The 20424-nt window shown below is 53.8% G+C and overlaps 8 protein-coding genes across 8 annotated transcripts; 5 read left to right on the top strand and 3 right to left on the bottom strand.

Moving 5' to 3' along the window:
• Positions 1 to 490: 490 nt before the first annotated feature.
• Positions 491 to 3299, bottom strand: N7510_010718 (uncharacterized protein; the record flags this gene model as incomplete). The annotated part of the gene is made up of 3 exons (XM_056982643.1): positions 491 to 2691; positions 2746 to 2906; positions 3046 to 3299. 3 exons carry the CDS (start codon positions 3297 to 3299, stop codon positions 491 to 493), a joined length of 2616 nt encoding a protein of 871 aa, XP_056828137.1.
• Positions 3300 to 4319: 1020 nt separating this feature from the next.
• tim9 (protein transporter TIM9) lies at positions 4320 to 4758 on the top strand (the record flags this gene model as incomplete). Its single annotated transcript, XM_056982642.1, has 3 exons — positions 4320 to 4327; positions 4381 to 4450; positions 4564 to 4758. 3 exons carry the CDS (start codon positions 4320 to 4322, stop codon positions 4756 to 4758), a joined length of 273 nt encoding a protein of 90 aa, XP_056828136.1.
• An 830-nt stretch (positions 4759 to 5588) lies between these two features.
• Positions 5589 to 7042, top strand: N7510_010716 (bifunctional alcohol dehydrogenase/S-(hydroxymethyl)glutathione dehydrogenase; the record flags this gene model as incomplete). Its single annotated transcript, XM_056982641.1, has 6 exons — positions 5589 to 5609; positions 5666 to 5680; positions 5780 to 5894; positions 5948 to 6083; positions 6136 to 6773; positions 6828 to 7042. 6 exons carry the CDS (start codon positions 5589 to 5591, stop codon positions 7040 to 7042), a joined length of 1140 nt encoding a protein of 379 aa, XP_056828135.1.
• A 574-nt stretch (positions 7043 to 7616) lies between these two features.
• N7510_010715 (putative 1-aminocyclopropane-1-carboxylate deaminase) lies at positions 7617 to 8693 on the top strand (the record flags this gene model as incomplete). Its single annotated transcript, XM_056982640.1, has 1 exon — positions 7617 to 8693. The coding sequence occupies one exon, from the start codon at positions 7617 to 7619 to the stop codon at positions 8691 to 8693; it is 1077 nt and encodes a 358-aa protein (XP_056828134.1).
• A 158-nt stretch (positions 8694 to 8851) lies between these two features.
• N7510_010714 (inositol-3-phosphate synthase INO1) lies at positions 8852 to 10506 on the bottom strand (the record flags this gene model as incomplete). Its single annotated transcript, XM_056982639.1, has 2 exons — positions 8852 to 9752; positions 9806 to 10506. The coding sequence occupies 2 exons, from the start codon at positions 10504 to 10506 to the stop codon at positions 8852 to 8854; spliced, it is 1602 nt and encodes a 533-aa protein (XP_056828133.1).
• A 1246-nt stretch (positions 10507 to 11752) lies between these two features.
• Positions 11753 to 13666, bottom strand: N7510_010713 (sugar porter family MFS transporter; the record flags this gene model as incomplete). The annotated part of the gene is made up of 5 exons (XM_056982638.1): positions 11753 to 11907; positions 11959 to 12448; positions 12512 to 13027; positions 13078 to 13247; positions 13318 to 13666. The coding sequence occupies 5 exons, from the start codon at positions 13664 to 13666 to the stop codon at positions 11753 to 11755; spliced, it is 1680 nt and encodes a 559-aa protein (XP_056828132.1).
• A 419-nt stretch (positions 13667 to 14085) lies between these two features.
• N7510_010712 (uncharacterized protein) lies at positions 14086 to 15218 on the top strand (the record flags this gene model as incomplete). Its single annotated transcript, XM_056982637.1, has 4 exons — positions 14086 to 14716; positions 14770 to 14984; positions 15036 to 15128; positions 15180 to 15218. 4 exons carry the CDS (start codon positions 14086 to 14088, stop codon positions 15216 to 15218), a joined length of 978 nt encoding a protein of 325 aa, XP_056828131.1.
• Positions 15219 to 17125: 1907 nt separating this feature from the next.
• N7510_010711 (Zn(II)2Cys6 transcription factor domain-containing protein) lies at positions 17126 to 19936 on the top strand (the record flags this gene model as incomplete). The annotated part of the gene is made up of 8 exons (XM_056982636.1): positions 17126 to 17520; positions 17925 to 18190; positions 18249 to 18562; positions 18606 to 18897; positions 18953 to 19396; positions 19480 to 19586; positions 19642 to 19741; positions 19806 to 19936. 8 exons carry the CDS (start codon positions 17126 to 17128, stop codon positions 19934 to 19936), a joined length of 2049 nt encoding a protein of 682 aa, XP_056828130.1.
• Between the last annotated feature and the right edge of the window lie 488 nt (positions 19937 to 20424).

Below are 20424 nucleotides of genomic sequence, written 5' to 3'. Positions count from 1 at the left end.
AGACTGACCAACATACAATAGTAATCAACCAACTAACTTCATGGAATCTGATTCTAGCAATCGTGAAATGGCCTGAGCCAAGGTCCAACAGTAGCCAATCAACCACAAGAAGAACAGATAGACTGGCTGAAGATAAAGGGACATCCATACATTCGTTGACACATCGCGACGCATGACACCGGCAAGAAAGGGATATGAACAGGGATTAGGTGTTGGAAGAACGCGTAGAGAAAAGGATTCCGGATGAAAGGCCAGACAAGAGAAGCAAGGCCAGAGATCAAAAGGGGAGATTGCTTTCAAGGTATAAGATCCCAAGCACAAGGGAAATGAAACAGACATAGAAAATACTAAAACACGGATGATAGGAAACCCCCAATACCAATCCCAAGTCTCTCGCCTGGTGCCTGAGGGAACAAAGGATCAACGCTAAAACAAAAAGAGATACAAGCACCAAGCAGTTGCGCAGGCTGGAAGAGCGTTAAGAGGACACTTAGGTAGAGGGCTCTTCAGCCTCCTTGGAAGCCTCCTTGAAAGCACCAGAAGAGTCCACTGGTGCTGAGGTCGGTGCCTCAGCAGTCCCGGTGCTTGCAATTTGAGACACCTCTTTGGCGGGGTCCGAAGTTGGGGCAGCAGACGGCACCACGGGGCTATGAGGCTCCTCAGGGATCGAAGGCGGAAGTCCACCAGGCATGGGTGAAACAGGGGAGCGAAGGGGTTCTTCCTTCGCTTGCTCTCGCGGCACCTCAATGGACGGTGGCATGCCATTGGCCTGGTCAGGACCAGTCGGGGACAACGGCTGGCTCGTGAGAGAAGGATCTGTGTCCGAACGACCGGGGCTTTTGTTTCGATCGCGATCATCCTTTACGCCATCCCGGACTTGAGCGACTTTGGCCTTAAATTTGCCAAATAGGCTTTTCTTCTCTGGCTCGGAGCTAGACACACCATTGCCTTGAACCTCGGCATCCAAACTCAGCGGCTGGCTCGACAGATCGCTAGGAGCAACCTGTGGGTCATTTCCGGCAGAGCTACTGCTCTGTTCTGCGCCTGGGTTGTTTGGGGCGAGGGGCGGAGATGAGAGACCCAGTCCAAGCTGTTCGCTGCTCCGTTTAGACGAGCGATGGAACCGCCAGCTGCGGCGGTGATCTCGGCGCTCGGATCGTGACGCCTCGTCGGCTTGATCCAGGTCCGAGTGGTCGGTGAACGACGAGCGCGAGTTCATAGAAGGAGTGCGGGATTGATGAGGTCGCAGGGAGTTGTCCGTCGCCGGCTGCGGTGTGTTCTCGCCGGGGTTTACATTGGACTCTGCCTGAGAGCCCAAGATTGCCGACTGAGCTGGTCGGGGGGTGGTATCGCCCATGCTGATGTCCGTCGACTTCCTTCCACGCGACGATTCCAAAAGAGCATCCACACTTTCCGAGTTCACTCCTTGCAAGGAGTTGGATGAGCTCTGGGCACTGGCACTGGCGCTGCCAGGAATTCGTCGTTTCTTCAACCGATTTGGCTGCCGAGTTTCCTTCTGATCTCCATCTGCGACGGGTGATTTGCTAAAGAGAGTGGAAAGTTTTCGCTCACGAGTCGGCGTCAGGACTTGAGGGGGCGGGGAGGTTGGGGTTTGCAGGATTTCCTGCGGACGGGGGTTGTCGCTGATGCTGCGAGGCTCGGACGCAGCCACTGGTACAGGTCCGTGAGTCGAGGTATGCTTGAACGTGGTGGCTGGCGTGGAAGATCCCAAGGTGGCTTGGGTAGGGTCCTGCTCTTCTGGCGCTTCGAGTACGGATGGCGTTCGACTAGTCGATCGAGAACTTTGATGGGAAACGGAGAGACCAGCTTGATTGGTCGCGCTGGCCTCGCTGGGTCGTGAATAGCGCGCAGAAGCAACGACGGGAGTCATCTTGGATGGCAGGGTATTACTGCGGTGAACGCCACCACCAGAAGCAGAAGTTGGTGTACCGGGGCTGGGGGCATTGTTCGAGTTCCGCGAGTTTTTGGATGAAACAGAGACGTTACGGCGCAGGTTGTCCAGCTTACGGTGCCCCTCAGTGCTTCCACTGGCACTGGACACGGAGCGACGCATATTCGAGTGCGACGTCTTGGGCGGCATGCCCGCTTCGACCTCCTTCATCGTCTGCTCGTCGGCCGCGGTGCCACTCATCCCAAACAGAAAGTGATCCTGATTCTCGATGAGGAAAATCAGCACATCCTGGCTCAGCTTGTACTCTTCGGGCGACATGTCATGCTGCGGGTGGGACAGCATCCCGGGCTGAAAGATAGCCGACAGGTTGCCCGAGGGCATGCGATTTTGGTCGGACTTGGATGCGAAGACTGCGAGAAGGTCGAGGATATAAAGGAGCAATTGCTTGTTCAAGGGCGGCAGCTCAATGATCAGCCGCTGGTACGTTTCAACGGCCTTGGCGTGATCAAACTTGTCCGCATCGGCCGCTTGATCTTCGCTTTGAATCTGCTTCTGATAGGTGCGCAAGGGCTCCCGGAAGCGTTCATAGAATTCCAACGGAACGATCGGCTCCGGCAACTGGTTCAAGTACCGACGCAGCACGTTGGCCGCATCGTGCACGGTATATCCTGTCCAATCCAGACCTTTTCCGTATCGCTCGGGTGAGTCGAAGATCTCCTGGAGGTCTTTGATACGCTTGGCGGAGCCGTTTAGGCGGAAGATGCCTTCCACATCCGTAGCTAGTGGAGAAGGGTCAGCAGGGTCCGCGCAGACCGGGGATCCAGGCCACGTACCTTTCTCCTTCAGGAAGACACCGCACTTGGCGACAACAATTGGAACATAACCATAGATGAAACTTTCGCCGTGATCGTTGGTTAAGGAGATGGCGACGTTGGCGTACTTGATGCTGACGTTGAGTGGCACGCCGAAGATGCCTCGAGGCGGTTCTATCGCACTCACGAATTAGCCGGTTGCTCGAGGGAACACAATATCTGAGAAACGTGCGACGGCGGTCGCCATCAATATGGCGGTCAGGAGGAAACGCTTCGTGTCGCAAACAAGTTCCGGTCGTGGATGATCAGGGGGCGCGACACACAACGCCGAGAGGGGCGGGCAGCTGGCCGGAGCGACGGAATTCCCGTCGCAGTGGTAGCATCACCGTCGCATAGGGGAAAAGCATGGTCGGCACTGTACCTTTCAATTCATCCTTCCTGGTATTCCTTTTGAACTGTCTCCACCACGAGGCGAGGTCGCGTTTAGACGGCGGCGAGCTGGAGTCCACGGGGTCGGGTGAGGTGGGCAGCGGAGGAATGGGCTCAGCGGCCGGCTGCGACTTGCCGGTCACCATGGCGTACGAGGTGCGACTCAAGAGAAAGACGTTGACGCAAACCTGAGGGAGGTAGCGAAAGCGCGTAGGGCCGAATAGTGACCGCCCTCGGGAGGATAGAAGGCTGGGGCTGGGGAAAGAAGGGCCCAAAAAGGGCAGACAAGGGAGAAGGAGAGACTGAAGGGGAGGCCACGATGACGGGGAGAGGAGAGGAGGATGGGGCAGGGCGCAGTAGGGAGGATGAAAGGAGAACCGAGAATGACTGAGAGACAGTAAGTGAGTGAGAAAGAGAGTGAGAGGGTCAAGGCGGGTGAGGATGGTTCACGGGGCACGAGCCAACGGTGGCAGAGTACTATGAATAGACTGGGCAAGTTCCTGAGTTGATATTATCACGTTCACTACTACTGGTATTATTATTATTGTTGTTATTATTATTATTATTATTATTATCACCATTATTATTATTAAGAGGTTCTCCTATTTCATTGTTATCCTATTAAGGGAGCATTGACGACAATAAATCCTCTCAAACTCGACAGTTTGTCTTCTAGGGTCTACTCAACGGCCCTGCCCTCACGTCACCGACCCTACCCACTTCACGCCCCTGGTCAACCATCGTGGCCAGACCCTGGCTAAGGGGCCGGTGTGGCCATTCAGATGCCTTCGCCTACCACAACCAGTACCGATCGGCCCGCCGGTGGGCTCCGCTGGCTTCGTGAATTTTTCTGGTCGTGTTCTCCCGGTGGGTCAGAGGGAGATTGCACACAGACGGACAGACGAGAATCTTTGTCAGGGAATTGAGGATGGTTCTGGGCATCCCTACGGATTTCCACCCGGCAATACTTTAATAATAGGTCCCACGATCATAATAATAATATACCGACGAGCCCAAGGGTGATGGGTCATGTGATTAAGTCACGTGTTGTATTACTTAATATCGGATCAACGTTATTGCGCCGAAACTGGTGCAGCTTCGGAGCGGTTTGAGTCGAGTGATCCAAACACTGTCCAACGGTTGCATTCATTTTTCTTACACACACCATGGAAGGGTCGGCGTGCATTTACTTCCCCCTTCTTCCTACACATGGCTGACTTGACCCAGACTCAACGCAACCGAACAACGCGAATTCGCGTCCCGCATGGAGCGGAAGCAGCTGAAGGAGTTTATGACGGTACGCTACTTGACCTCTCCCTAGCTGATGATGTGCCATCTCGCCTGAGCCTACCCTCAGTTCCCCTCCTCGATTCTTCTTGTGCCGGTCTGACGACGCTCTTGGCTGTCTAGATGTACTCCAAGATGGTGCAGCGGTGTTTCGACGACTGCGTCAATGATTTCACCACCAAGTCCCTCATCAACCGCGAGGAGCAGTGTGTCATGCGCTGCGTCGACAAGCACCTCAAGAGCTCGGCCCGTTTGAACGAGCGGTTCCAGGAGCAGAACGCCGCCATGATGCAGGGCGGGCAGATGCCCGGCCGTTAATGGCGGACATGGACGGGCTGTGTGCGGAAGATGGCTCTCAATGTGTGGAGATGGAGAGTCGACGGGACCTCGAGGATAGCTATGGCCGTCTCCGGGACTTCCTGGGCATGTCCAGTCCGACCGGAACGATCCTGGCGGGATTGGCGTGAGATCACTGCCTGGCTCTCGAGGTCTGTATCGGTGAGGAAGCAACTTGGCTTCTTTCCCGTGTATCATAGTGCTTGTGGGCGGGGGGCATGGTCCCTTCGCCTTTCCCAATTTCCCAATATAAAAAGGGCCATGATAGCCCCAATGCTTCACCCTCAATCCCTTTTACTATCTCCCGTGTTCACCACATCCCATCCTGCACAATGCCAATAGCGACCTGTCTCTTCGCTCTCTCCTCCGTCTTTCTACTGTTAGCCATTCAATCCACCTCTCTTGTCGCCGGAGACAAGCTCTGTATGCACGGTCGGTTCGAGTAAAAACATCCATTGGAGCGGGAAGAATTGCCTATCTGGAACCGGCAGTCCTGCAGTGGATCCGCCCTTCACCATCTCCAACCTTAGTCACGTCCTCTCTTCCCCTCAGGCAAACAACGGGCTCTCCCCTCATCGTCTCGTTCACTATTGTTCTTCCCCCACCCCCTCACTCTCCGACTCCACCCATTCTTCCTAATTATTCCCGCCCGTCGCTCTTCTTTCTTCTTTTCTCTTCTCTATCAATCTCCCCGTCCGTCTCTCTCCGTCTGATCCTGTGAGTCTGGCCCTCCGAAGTAGCTCCCGCCCGTCCCGGCCATTGCTAACCGCCCGCCTACAGCGTTTTTTGTGAACCCGATCGGACCTGACATCATGGCCAGTACCGTCGGAAAGGTAAAAATACTCTCCTTGGGAATATCGTACACATGAACTAACATGGATTGCCTTAGACCATCACTTGCAAGGTAAGCTACAACTGTCCCGATGCTTCCGCGGAGCTCCAATGTACCCCGCCATGTTGCCACGCGAAGCTCTGATTTCACCAACTCACGTATCTCTGGTAGGCTGCGATCGCCTGGGCTGCCGGGGAGCCTCTGTCTGTCGAAGACGTCGAGGTCGCTCCCCCCAAAGCGCATGAGGTGCGCATTCAAATCCACCACACAGGCGTCTGCCACACCGGTAAGCCCCGTCGTAGGCCCCGCCTTCCCTGCACCACACACTAACACCTTCAGATGCCTACACGCTCTCCGGTAAGGACCCGGAGGGTGCTTTCCCCATTGTTCTGGGACACGAGGGTGCTGGCATTGTCGAGTCGGTGGGTGAGGGCGTGACCTCGGTCAAGCCTGGCGACTATGTGATCGCTCTCTAGTATGTCCGGTATCGGTCACATTCAGCATGGCATCGACTGACTCGCTCCTAGTACTCCTGAATGCCGTGAGTGCAAGTTCTGCAAGTCTGGCAAGACCAACCTCTGTGGAAAGATCCGTGCTACGCAGGGCAAGGGTGTCATGCCCGATGGCACCTCCCGGTTCAAGGCCCGCGGCAAGGACATCCTGCACTTCATGGGCACCTCGACCTTCTCGCAGTACACTGTGGTCGCCGACATCTCCGTCGTCGCGGTCACAGACAAGATCCCTACCGACCGCTCGTGTCTGCTTGGCTGCGGTATCACCACGGGCTACGGTGCCGCGGTGGTGACGGCGAAGGTTGAAGAGGGCTCCAACGTCGCCGTGTTCGGTGCCGGCTGTGTCGGTCTGTCGGTGATGCAGGGTGCGGTCAAGAATAAGGCCGGCAAGATCATTGCGGTCGACGTCAACGACGACAAGGAGGCCTGGGCACGCAAATTCGGTGCCACCGACTTTGTCAACCCGACCAAGCTCTCGGGCAAGACCATTCAGGAACACCTGATTGAGATGACCGACGGCGGCTGCGATTACACTTTCGACTGCACCGGCAACGTCGGTGTCATGCGCGCCGCGCTCGAGGCCTGCCACAAGGGCTGGGGTGAGAGCATCATCATCGGTGTGGCGGCCGCTGGCCAGGAGATCTCGACTCGGCGTAAGTCCTTCTGGATGTATTGACCGCTGTCCGTTTGACTAACTTCTTCAATAGCATTCCAGCTCGTCACCGGTCGCGTGTGGAAGGGATGTGCCTTTGGCGGTATCAAGGGCCGCACGCAGCTGCCGGGCCTGGTGGACGACTACCTCAACGGTAAGCTCAAGGTGGACGAGTTTATCACGCACCGTCAGCCGCTGGATGGCATCAACAGTGCCTTCGACCAGATGAAGCAGGGTGACTGCGTCCGCTGCGTGGTGGACATGAAATAGATCTTGTGCTATGAGTAGTGGACCCAAAAATTAGTTCGGATGATGTGCAATATGAAATTGTGAATGGTCTCCTTGGTTAATGAAGTGTAGCGCCGGGGCTATCCACCTCTTATGTATAGTTAGTACCTGAACAGCCAAGGTCCTCATCATTGAGCAACCTTGCGAGTCAACCTCCCCGCTCGCCTGCTAGCTTGGACCTTCTCGCCCCCGTCGGTAAGAATCCGGTGGTCTCCACCTCTCTCTGCATAGATAAAAGGCAGGTTTCGGTTCTACTTCGGGAGAACGTCGCACTTGATAGCCAGAACAGTTTCTGGATGGTCAGTCCAGCATGCAGGCAGGCGGAATGCGGTGATCTCCACGGCAGAGCACAGTCTACAGGGCTAGATGGCCGCCACATTTCCCGGGCAAGGCCCGTCACGGCCCACCATGAGGGGGTATATAAACAGAACCACTCGGACGGTCATGGTGAGGTTGACCTGATCGTTCATATCTTTAGTCCGGCTTTCTTCCTGGATCGCTCTCCATCTTCACATTCTACTCTAGATCTGAAACGTAGTCCAAGCTCCAGCTAGCCATGGCCAAAGACCTTGCCCTGCCGGAGCCTTTCGCCTCCATTCCACGAACACCACTTCTCCTTGGCCCTTCGCCGATCCATGCGCTCCCCCGCATCAGCTCCGATCTCGCCAGCAACAGCTCACGCCCGCCGGTGACCATCTACGCCAAGCGAGACGACCTGAACTCCGCGTACGCATATGGCGGCAACAAAACCCGTAAGCTGGAGTATCTGCTCGCCGAGGCCCTGGCGCAAGGTTGCGATACCCTCGTCTCAATCGGCGGCGTGCAGAGCAATCATACGCGCCAGGTGGCCGCTGTAGCAGCCCGCACCGGTCTTGAAGCTCGCCTGGTGCAGGAGCATTGGGTCGATTGGGTGGACCCGGGATATGAGACCGTTGGAAACATCCAGCTGTCACGACTGATGGGCGCAGACGTGCGGCTGGACCCATCGGGGTTTGGCATTGAACACAAGACCACGGCGCAGGCCGTGGTCGACGAGTGCATTGCGCAGGGCAAGAAGCCGTACTACATCCCCGCCGGGGCATCCGACCATCCGCTCGGTGGACTAGGGTTCGCCCGCTGGGCATTTGAAGTGCGCGAGCAGGAACAGGAGCAAGGCGTTTTCTTCGACACGGTGGTCGTCTGCGCCGTGACGGGGTCGACGTTCGCCGGCATGATCGCAGGGTTCAAGCTTCTGGAACGTCTGCACCCGACAGACCCCAAACGAAAGATCATCGGCATCGACGCCTCGGCGACGGTCAAGGCGACTCGCGCGCAGGTCCTGCGGATTGCCCGCAACACGGCTGTCCACATTGGGTTGAGCGCGGACGATATCACCGATGCCGATATCCTTCTCGACGACCGCTACCATGCTGGCATCTATGGTATCCCTGATCGCCAGACCTGGGATGCGATTGAGTATGCCGCTCGCATGGAGGCATTTATCACGGACCCGGTTTACGAGGGGAAGAGCTTTGCCGGTATGGTGGATATGATTCGGCGGGGAGAGATCCAGGGTGGCAATGTGTTGTATGCTCATTTGGGTGGGCAGTTGGCGTTGAATGCATATTCGGATATTGGCCGGACCCAGGGTTAGCAGGCCGTAAAGCTCGTGGTGAAGGTATGGAAGGTATGGAGCTACGGAGAAGGACACAAGATTTAGAAAATCAATTTAAGTTCGCATTTATCAAAGGAGTGACTATAGTTGGAAAACCGAGGATCAATCGATCAAGAGTGCAACTCGAGGAAGCGCATTTAGAACAGCTTGTGCTCCAGGGTCATCTCCGACTCGGGCTGGAGACCAACACAGGCACGGAAGATGTTAATCAGAGCAGAACGCTGCTTGCCCAGGGCGTTGACGACGGGGGTGCCCGGCGGCGTCAAGGGGGCCTTGAGCATGTAGCTGAGCACGCTCAGCACGCTGTGGAAGCCCTTGTAGTCGGAACCCTCGGAGTCGGCCTTCCAGCTGACACGGGTCATCATCTCGGCGAGCACGACCAGATCAATGATGAGCGGCGAGGCCAGCAGGGAGTCCTCGCAGATGTTGAACAGACTGATGGTCTGGTGGCCGCCCATGAAGATCTCGGCGTAGTACTCATCCAGAGCACGTTTGTTGTCCCCGACAGCAGGCATGTACTTGATGACGACGGTGTGGTCCGGGTGCTCATCCTTCTCGTACAGGATGCTGTTGGCCGCGACCATGTCGTCGACGACGTTCGACTTGGAAATCTCCTTGGAGCGGAACTGCTTCTGCGAACTCAAGTTCTTGCCGTCGTTGTTGCCGAGGTGGTTATAGCTGGCAATGGAGGTGAGCTTGATACCGGCGTTGATCAGGAAGTCCACCAGCGCGGACTTCATCTTGGTCTGGCCAGACTTGAAGTCGTCACCGCCAATGAAAGCCTTGTGCTGCTCCGCGAACTGAAGAGCACCGGGCACGAAGGTGTTTTGAGGCGAGCCGTTGATGAACGGAGTGTTCTCCAGAATCGAGGCAATGGCGAACACGGTCGACGGGGAGACTTCAGCGTGGCCGGACTTGATCGAGTTGATCAAATTATCGGCGGTGTCGTTGACGCCCGGAATGATGTCGGCGTACCGCTCAGTGTTGGCGGTCCACATGACAATCACCTTGTCCAGGCCGTTCTTCTCCTTGAAATCGCTGTGAATTGGGTCAGTATTGGGTCTCCTGTGCATGGAATGAGATTCATTTACCGAATGTCCTTCTGGATGTGCTCCACGTGAGCCCAGCAGGCCTTGGTGCCCTCGATGACATTGTCGGCACGATCCTCCTGGTTGGCGGCAATGAAGTCGGGGTAGTAGATACTGGGCAGCGGCTTCATCTCGGCCATCTCCTTGCGGACCAGGCCCTTGAGGCTGGGCTCCAACACCTGGGCCCGATCCATGGACTCGGCCAGGTTCAGGCTGCTGATGTCCCAGCCGCCAATGGCCAGGTCGTTGGGGTGGACCATGGGCAGCAGGTCGTGGAAGGGGACGTTGATCTCCTCCGCGGTCTTTGCGTCCGTGCCCAGCTTGACAGTGGAGCTCATGACGACCGAGCCGTAGTAGTTGGCGGTCTGCTTGCCCTCGCGGGTCTCCCAGGAGAGGCCACGGCGGTTGGCGAGGATACCCGCAGTCACGGTGGAACCATTGTTACCACCCCAGCCGACCAGCATCATACCGACCTTGCCAACCTTGCGGTCGACCTTGAAATGGTAGTTGGTGGACTTGGGGGTAGCAACCAGCTTGTTGTCCGCGGTGCGAGTCACCTCCGTCGTCTGGTAGGCGTACTGACTCTTGATCTCGTCAGGGGTATACACCACATTGGGCGACTGGACGGTAAACAGCGGGGCAGATTGGCGAACCGACCCGTTCACGGTGCCATTGGCAGCTTCCGAGCTAGCGTGGGGAGCCATTGCGTTGACAGTAGGATGGCGACGCGAGTGAGAATTGCTTGAGAGCGGGAAGTTGCTTTAGCGGATGAAAGGTGCGCAGTCCGATGCTCCTCCACGGTTGGATGAGCGTCGGCCGTTGAACGGGTGGTGCCGCCTGGACCCATGTCAGCTCTATCGGGGATATATGGCAGCTGCGAGCAGGACTCGAATAGCATTGCCGCCGAGAGAGCAGACTCACGAGTTAAGAAGTGTGGAGAAAATTGTGACGGTTGTATGGGATCACTGCTCGGGAAGAGAGTGATCGGACCTGCTGACAAGGCTTATACGAACCTAAGAGGAAACGATACAACGGAAATAGTGGGATTGAGAGAGGAAGGAGAAGAAAGGAGAGAAAGGGAACAGGCGGCTTAAGTATAGATAAGCCTAGCACGTGCCCGCCCTCAACACTTTTCTTTTCGGTTCTCTAGTCTGCCTTAGCTTACGCGCTACGATTCCATCCTGACGTTCACCGGACTCTTCTTGATGAAATGTATGCGTCCGCCTTTTTTCGGTTGGGTTTACCGTTTGAACCAGCATGGTTTGGCCCGTTCTGCTGTCGATCTGGAGGGGGATGGGCAATCCATCGCCTTACACGCGAGCCCCGGCTCCGAAAAGGAGAGGGAGAAAAAGTGGACTGCATCCGTGTCGACCCGACAGCTTGAGGCCATTGGTCCACCCAGTGGCTTTCCCCTTTTCTTCTCCAGGCGATGCCGCAATCAGTCTTCCGGAGGTCCCTGGGACGCCCCGTTTTCGGCCACGGGTGGAACCCCGCGGGTACCTGGTTGGCCTCTTTCTTCAGCTCAAGCGCGGTGAATGAATCATTTACTCACTACTCTCGACCCCGTCGAAGTATCATGGAAGTCCACCCCAACCGCATCACCAGAAGTCGTTCAACCCCTCGATCGGCCACGGGCCAAGGGGTGGCCCCTGCGGACAAAAATTCAGAATTTGCCTAGTGAGGGGCAGCTCACCGCAGCGGGGCTTAGCGGGCTTTCCAACTGGCGGTCTAGACGGATCATTTTCGACGCCCGGCCGGGGCATTATGCACCGCTCCGCACGCAATGCAGACCTGCCCGCTGCAAGGGCACTTTTTGGGAATCTACTACTACAGTAGTGATGGGAATACCAATGGCCCTGGCTTCTTTGTACAAGAATACTGTAAGGGACGTTCAATGGGGAGTGATGCTTAGATATTTCCGTCGGATACATGACGGACCCTCCACGGCTTCTACCTCAGAGAGTCCGCCGAGCCCACATCCTCCAAATCCTCTGCCATCAATCCTTTGCCAGGAGGATCAGGTCTGAGGCCAGTCCGTTCCGCCAACCGGCTTTCAATACCAAATAGCCGGGACATCTCCTCCAAGGTGCGGCCACGGGTTTCGACTAAATAAGCGGTCAGCTTCTGCGTTAAGGAAAACGGAAATGTTAGCATACCCAATACATATCGGACGAAGAAGAAAGCCCCCATGCAGACCCCTGAGTAGATGATATACAGTCCCCAACCAATGGCATCGGCAATCGGCGGACTCGCTTGGGCCACGATATAGCACGCGGCCCACAGCGATGCGGTGGTCAGGGCATTTCCCTTGGCACGCATCGATACAGGGAAGATCTCGGCGGCGTAGGTCCACGAGCCCACGCCCCAGCTGATGTTGAAGAACACATAAAACATATATGGGAATGCGACGATCGTGTAGTTGGCCGGGTCATTGGGGTGATGCTCGGCGTGCCACTGGAGAACGGTGATTCCGATCATTGCGGCCATCATGCCCACGGTTCCGATTTGCAGCCAGGTCTTTCGACCTAGTCGGTCAAAGAAAAAGATTGGAATCCATGAGGTCACGAAAAGCACGATCCCTACGCCACCAGTGGCGAGGTTCGCAGTGCGAGGGTCCTTGATACCGCCGCGTTCGAAGAGGGAAGGCTGTTTTTCATATCAGAAACCCGTCGACTAGGGCAGGAGAGACGGCAGGAGCTAACCACATACCGTGTAATAGAGAATAGAGTTGGTCCCTGTGATTTGCTGCAAAAATTGCACCCCCATTCCCAGTAGCGTCACTCTCAGAACGGGCCTGGTGAACATATCCTTCCAGCTGGCCTCGCTAACTGTCTGCTCAAACTCGATGGAGCTTTGGATCTCCTGCATTTCCAACTCGGCGGCTTCCGAGCCATGTAGCCGGGTCAGAACTTCTCGCGCGCAGTCGGGGCGGTCTTGGCTGGCCAGCCAGCGTGGACTCGGGGGGAGCCAAAACCAGCAACCAAAGGCAAGAATTAGAGCAGGCAGAATCTGAATAGCCAAGGGGATGCGCCACCAGTCATCGATATCAAGGAAGTTAAAGCCATAATTGAGCCAGAATGCAACCAGTTCTCCCAAGCATAGAATCATCTGTTCGATGGCCACAATGCGGCCTCGGATCGCTGGTGGTGACAGCTCAGCAACATACAATGGTACGCCACCGGCACAGGCTCCCACTCCATATCCCAAAATCACACGGCCAATAGTCTGTTGGCTTAGCTTGAGCAATCGAACATATACGGAACCAAGATACGTACAATCTGTGTGATGGAGTAGGACGCAGCCTGGAGCACTGCGCCTATGATGAAAACAACACAGGAAACGGCTAATGTTCGCTCACGGCCTATGGGATCGGCCAAATATCCAAGTGACATAGCTCCGATAAAGCAGCCAATGTCGTACAAAGATACCACCATGCCCGTCACCCCTATCGATGGTCAACATCGCTATTCAGCATAGCAAGGGCTAGATAACACTATAAGAAAGCAGGTACGCACATGAGTTCTTCGGTTGCATCAAATCAATCCAGCGTTTATCGGCAACGATAACCCCCATAACTCCCTGGTCGTAGCCGAACAGGAACGCACCAAGCGACACAAAGGCAGTGAGTGCGTAGAGGTAGGTGGTGTTTCCTGGCCGTGGCTGAAGAAGATCAGTGCCGGAGGGTGGCCGGATCGGCTTCGTCTGCTTGAGCGAAAGCATGGCGCGAGAGACTAGGGAATACCCTGAATCGGTCTCTGGAGGGGACGACGCCCATGTTAAATATTCCTCCTCCTCTTCATCGTCACTGAATCTGGGGTCCCCGGATTCGTGTAGAGAAGATTCCTGGAGAAGAGGCTGGTCCATTGTTGACTCGGCGTCGCTCCAATAAGGTTGGAGAACATCGAAAGATACAATCCGCGCTTTAGTACCTTTGGTCTGGCCGGGGAATGAAGTGGGTCGGCGGGCGCGAATTCCTGCGTCCGTGCGACTGAAAGGAGCAATTTTGCCCCGCGATTCCCTGTGGGGATCTTAACGGCGGAATTTATTTCCCTTTTTCATGTGGTTAGAGCAGACGACGCCAGACATCGTCGTGGACGGCGGAGTTACACACCAGATAAGAATTCATTTTGGACGTGGAATACTCGGACTGGTAAATCGAACAAATTAGGAAATTCTGAAGAATGAACAAGTTGCTCCGATTCGAAATGCCAACAATATAAATATGTGGTCCTGGTGGAACATCTTGTGACGAGACCTCTCACCTCGCAAGAAGTCGACAGAAAATGCAACTCCCAACCATATGCCAACCAGGACGCCTAGCTGTCAATGATGGGCCTCTGGAAAACGTCAAGTTTCTGCGTCAGTCGCACGCCGATGAACCTCTTGACAAACTGCGACAACGCTACGAGGAAGACGGCTACTTGTTCCTGAAGGGTCTGATTCCTCGCGCCGATGTGCTCAAGGCGCGCCACGAATATTTTAACATGATGGTGCCCACAGGAGTCTTAGAAGAAGGCACGCAGCCGGTTGAGGGTATCTTCAATCCCCTCAAATCAGCAGAGGAGTTTCCAGGCATCGGTGCTGGCGCTGCGGGCAAAAATGGCCGACCAGGAGGCGAGAAAGCGACGCAGTTCGTCGACTTGGCCCTTGACGCCCATTATCGAGACTGGTACGCCCAGGACTTCTGCCGGCACCCAGCCCTGATGAATTTCGTGGCCCGTTTTACGGGGTGGGAGACTAACACCCTGGGCCTTCGGCGGTCACTTCTTCGAAACAACATCCCCGGCACTAAGCCCATTGGAGTCCATTATGACCAGATTTTTCTTCGTCATGGGGAACCGACCAGTGTGACGGCTTGGGTGCCGATTGGAGACATCAAACTGACTGGAGGAGGACTTATCTACCTGGAGAACGGTTTGTCTTACCAAAGCACGTTTTTAGTTGATTTCTAACTAATGTACTTACAGGTGATTCCCTTGGAATCGGTCTTGAAGAAGAATTCACCAAAAAGGCTAAAGATGCCGGATTATCCGAAGAAGAAGCCAAGAATGCATTTAACAACAACATGATGGCAACCGGTCTTTTGTCGGAATTGCCTCTCGACTTTGCGCATAAGCACAGCAGGCACTGGCTTGTGGCTGAATATGAAGCCGGTGATATTGTGCTGCATAAGCCGCATGCTGTATGAAAATATTATCCAGTGATCTCAACCAATGTGCTGACCATAGAACAGATTCATGCTTCTACAGTCAACAATGACCCAGATCGTATCATTCGCCTTGCAACCGATCTTCGATTTGTCGATTCCTCGAAGCCATATGATACTGTAAGCTCTGACGCTCATTATGGACAAAATAAGAGCTAACATAAATAATAGCGCTGGAATAAATTCTATGAAGCTGGAGACGGTGTTTAGAAAAATAGGCATAGCACCAATCAAACAAACCTCGGGCAACATATCGAACGATCATCGTCATCTCTCACACAATGACTGACAACGCTAAACTGTCCAGTCGTGTAGAATTCCCTATAACACCTTGATAAAACCATGTTTGTATCTCAACCGTGTCTCAAGGAAAGTAAACAAGTGCTAACACTAGCTCATTGCTACTTCATATGGCATGCTGGCTTCCAAGGCAGACTGACTATAACTCCGAGTAATGCTGCAATATGGGGTTTCGCTACTCAAGCCAGGGACCCAGCCATTGGATGCTATGGCTGTGGACAGAGAGACAAGCACGCTGATTACTTCAACTATGACATTAAGTGGAGTTTGTCTCAAAGATAAGGAAAGACGTCTGCGACCCAGATGGAATGGATGAACCAATGCGACTGTGATCTTGGACGACGATCTACCACGTTACAGTTCTCGTCCTCAGAAAATACTGTCGAGTATTTTAGATTGTCGAAACTCCAGTCTGGAGAGTCGTACTTCAGCGTATCTATGAGTTCATTTGGGGCCGGACCGTGGCATTCGGATTCCAACACTGGGAATGGAATGTGGCAACAACAAGTGGCCATATTTGCAGATCCCGAAGAATCCAGTTAGCCGAAATATCGGAAACCTTCTAAACGGCCAGCTTTTTGAATTTAAGGTTGATTGCTGCCGGCTCTGTCGATCGTGCCAAGGACGTCACTCTCTACGCCTCTACATATCTCAATGAAACAATTCGCTGGACTTCGAGGCAACCGCCTCAATATCGCGACAATTCTCTGCGTTGCAATGCCCGGGCTTATAACCGTTGGATACAACCAGACTCAGCTTGGAGGAGTTTTGTCCTTCCACAGCTTTAGGAAGCAATTCCCAGAGATCGATGTTTCACATGCCGACCCTGGTGATAAAAAGCATACGTCAACCATTCAAGGTACCATTGTGGCTTTATATGCAGTTGGAGGCCTCCTGGGGGCTCTATCATGTATCTGGTTCGGGGACAGACTTGGTCGCCGGCGGGTTATACTCGTTTCTTCAGCAATCCAGATTGTTGGTGCCGTCTTCATGGGGAGCGCATTTCGCCTGGCCCATCTCATTGTTGCTCGCCTCATTCTGGGTGTTGGCACAGGCGGATTGCTGGCCACGGTTCCCGTCTGGCAGTCGGAAATATCCCCTACTAGCAAGCGTGGTGCCCATGTCGTTACAACGGGTGTTTTCCTTGGGATGGGTCTCACAGTGGCTTTATTCGTGGACTTTGGCATGTCCTTCGCCCCCGGTAGCGTGGCCTGGCGCTTCCCAGCCGTCTTTCAGACCATATTTTCTCTTATTGTCATGGTATCCATTCCCTTCTTGCCGGAATCGCCCCGGTGGCTCGTTCGACAGGGAAGAACAGCCGAAGCTCGTGCGACCCTGGCTGCACTGGACGACACTACTCTTGAAAGTCTAGAAATTGAGGCGGAAATAAATGACGTGAAAGCCTCATTCGCACAAACTGGGGAACAATCCCTGCTACAAATGTTCCATATGGGCCCTCGAAGAGTCTTTCATCGAATTATGTTGGCTGCTGGGGTGATGATCTTCCTCCAGTTAGCGGGCGTTAATGTTATCAGTTTATACAGTATGTCGTCCTTTGACTTTTGCCTTAAGGTCCACCAATCTCACATGTACATACAGCCACTTCAATCCTGCATCGTGATCTGGAGTTGGGTGATCTCAAATCCAGAATTCTCGCTGCGATCTACCAGTTAATCAGCCCAATTGGAGGTATTGTGTGCATTCTAACTATTGAAGGATTTGGGCGTCGGGGCTTGATGCTGGCCAGCGCTACGGGAAATGCCATTTGCATGGCACTGATAGGCGGCTTGGGGTCTCAGCCAGACAACAAACCCGCCATGCACGGGGCTATCGTCTTCACCTTTCTCTTTCATTTTAGCCATGCCCTTGGATTCGCTGGAATCCCTTTCCTCTATGCCACGGAGATCGCGCCCTCAAACCTGCGTACGGCCATCAACGGTATCAGCGTCGGCACGTTCTGGGCTTTTACCGTTCTGATCGCCGAAGTCACTCCCCGAGCACTCGAGACGATCGGATGGCGTTACTTCATCTTCTTCGCTGGGTTTAACGTTTGCATGATCCCTCTCATCTACTTTCTGTTTCCAGAGACCGCCGGCCGCAGTCTCGAAGAGATGGATGAGATTTTCACCAAGTCCAAGAATGTCATGGACCCTGTTCGAGTGGCGAGAAGCCTTCGACGCCGACGATTGGAAGATTTGCCAGTCCAGAAAGGGTTTTGCTCAGAAACGGATCGTGCCCTGCAGAGGAAATGAGTCTATACGGGTCACAAACGACGTATAGAGATCAGAGCTACGGCACCTATATTCCCTTTTTTTTGCATTTTGTCCCGGTTGCAGCAGCCAGTTTCGCCATCTAGATCTTAGACCGTTTTGACATACACTTGAAGAAATGAATATATTTAGTCCCTTGGCACTAATGCTCAAAATCATATATTTGTATGTCGTATCGGCTGGCAGTACTCAATCCTTCCATTCAAATCTATTCGTCCCCCACAGCGGGGAAACTTCTCCACTGCAACTCATCGACACCGAAAATCTCGGCATCCCTGTAGTCGGCCATGACAGCAGCACGAAGATCTCAGTGTTGGTAAGACTGACCCTTGCATTTACTCGCTAGTGATTTCTGGTCCGAACAAGCAGATTATAGTGATCCGTGCCGACTGCTGCACCACAAGTGTAAGGACTGCTGGCCCCCTTCAGGCACAAGATTTGTCTTACCAAACCTTGCAGGCGACGCGAAGCAGCCGCAATGCAGTCGATGTATTCGGGCTGGTCGGGCATGCGTGAGAGGGAACCGTGAGACCCAATTTCGTCAGGCCAAAGGCCGAGATTCACGCACTCGGTTTCCACGCAACCAAGTTTGGCTGCGACCGCCACCACGAGGTTGAACGCCACCGATCCTTCCCTACAAATGTAGCATTTTCTAACAACGAATTAATAGTGGATTTTGTACTCGAGTCAGGCAATGGGGAGTCTGATGCCTTGGTCGAAAGCGCAGTGGCGGGCGCGGTGGTAAGCAGTGAGGACCAGGCACATCCCGACACCAATTCTGGTCATGTCTCGAATAGAAAATCCTATTCCACAACAAGATTGCCGGCCTTATCAGAAGAATTTGATGCGGTTATCCGGAAACCGGATGCGAATGGGATCCGACAACTCTCTAGTCGCCAGGTGTCTGAGAACAGGGCCGTCCGCTCCAAGGAACGATCCTGGCCTCTGAGAGACGCCGAGGAAGCCGATCTCTTGCTGCATTTCGTTAACAAAATTACGCCATTTGTAAGTTACACGTTGTCGATAGTGTCGGTATCCTCTTCTAACGGCCTCCCAGTTTGATTGCACAGATTATCAACGGCATTTTGCTCTTCACATTCCTTATCGAGCGCGACATTGCGAGACGCTATTCAATGCAATTCTGGCAATGTCAGCAAGACATCTGAGTCGCACCGCATCTTTTGACCCATTTGTTTCAGATCATTACTTTCATTTGTGCCTGGAAAAGCTCATCCCGGCGCTTAATGACCATGAAGTTACCATGGATGATGATTTACTGGCTGCCACAGTCATTTTAAGACTGTTAGAAGAGTATGATGGTGAGATATTTATCGTCTTGAGCCATTGTTACAACCCCATTGACAGATACCGCAGCTCCCTTGGCGGGTTCGGACCTTCGAGGCCATTCGTTTGGAACCAAGGCCTTCATTCAAGGCCCGCCAACAACGGCAACGACAACGCCACGCCTACGACAAGCCGTATACTGGAGTGGCTTACGCCAAGAAATTTATAATTCGCTCAGCCTTCAACAAGCACCAGATGTTGATATCAGTTCCCTTCATTCTCAATTTAGCTGGCTCGGTCAAGACGTCGACGATTGCACATGGGCAAACCAAGCCATTGCACACTGCACCGATGTCTTGATGTTCTCATTTGGCGATGGCCCGCGTTCGGCCGCTGTTCATTCCGAGCTGCAGGCAAAAAACCAAGAATGGTCGGATATGCGCCCAGACTCCTTTGACCCGTTTTTCATCGACAGCGATGAGGTGGAGGTTGGAACCGCATTTCCTGATATTCGGTTTCATTCTGCTTGGCATGGTTAGTAACTCCTCTAACCATCTTTAATATAGATGTGTGTGTCATGTAGGAGGCAAAGCTAACTAATTGTCCATCGAATGAAGCAATTGGGAATCAGTATAACCATCTTGCTCGGATATTGCTGAATGTGCACGACCCTAATCTTCCCACGATTGGGCCACTGCGAAAACGCTTTATTCAAAAGGCCGATGTGAGCGTGATCATTCGAGACCTCATTTCCAGCCGCCCACTGATATAACGTATAGAACATGATTCGAAAGGGGGTATGGACTGTATGCGGCATCGGACTGTCCAACGCTTCTGTTCCTCCGGCCATGGTCGTCGGATGCATGGCGATCCATATCTGTAAGAAAAAACGACGATCAACTGCAATTGGAATGATATCAACAGCTAATCAAACATGTTGAAGGTGGCGATCGTTTTACGGATCATCAGCAGCAAGACTTGTTGGTTCAGGTCCTTGTCCAAACGGAGGCAGTGCACGGCTGGCCAACTCGTGCCCTTCAGCGACAGCTCCGGGACACCTGGGGTCTACCCTGAGCCGCGCTGAACATAGAAGAAGCTATGAATGGCTAATATTACAAATGGCGGTGGAAACTCCTTCCTGTGACTTGCCTTTCGCCGAGGATAACAGCTGGGGGTTAAATCATTTGAAAAGTGTAACCTCTTGTCCTAGCATGATCTCGGCGACGTCCATACATTTTGGCAGCCCGGCGGTCTTGGTCCCTTGGCAGTTTCCACCGTGTGGATCCTTCCTGACATCGGATGGAGACATAAACGCGCCACAACTCCGCTATGTACAGCCAAGATCTACTAATTGATCCTTGCCATGATGGGTTGAGTCACGACAAGACGCTAGCAAACGCATATCACAGTGGACGGTAACTCTTATTCGGCGCAGTTGCTTCTTGGCTCTAGGCAGCGGTAGGCTTTGACGAACGAGGGGCTTTCTTCCATGATCAAAAATAGTGACCTTGGCATGTAACAGAAATGGCCAAGACAGGGCCAAAGAACGGAGTAAACATAAC

The sequence above is a fragment of the Penicillium lagena genome, assembly GCF_028827675.1.
Source record: "Penicillium lagena strain IBT 129212 chromosome Unknown utg000008l_segment0_segment0, whole genome shotgun sequence".
In the NCBI taxonomy this organism is placed as follows: Eukaryota; Fungi; Ascomycota; class Eurotiomycetes; order Eurotiales; family Aspergillaceae; genus Penicillium; species Penicillium lagena.
The sequence above is the reverse complement of the archived record's forward strand: the minus strand, read 5'-3'. Positions and strand labels throughout refer to the sequence as shown.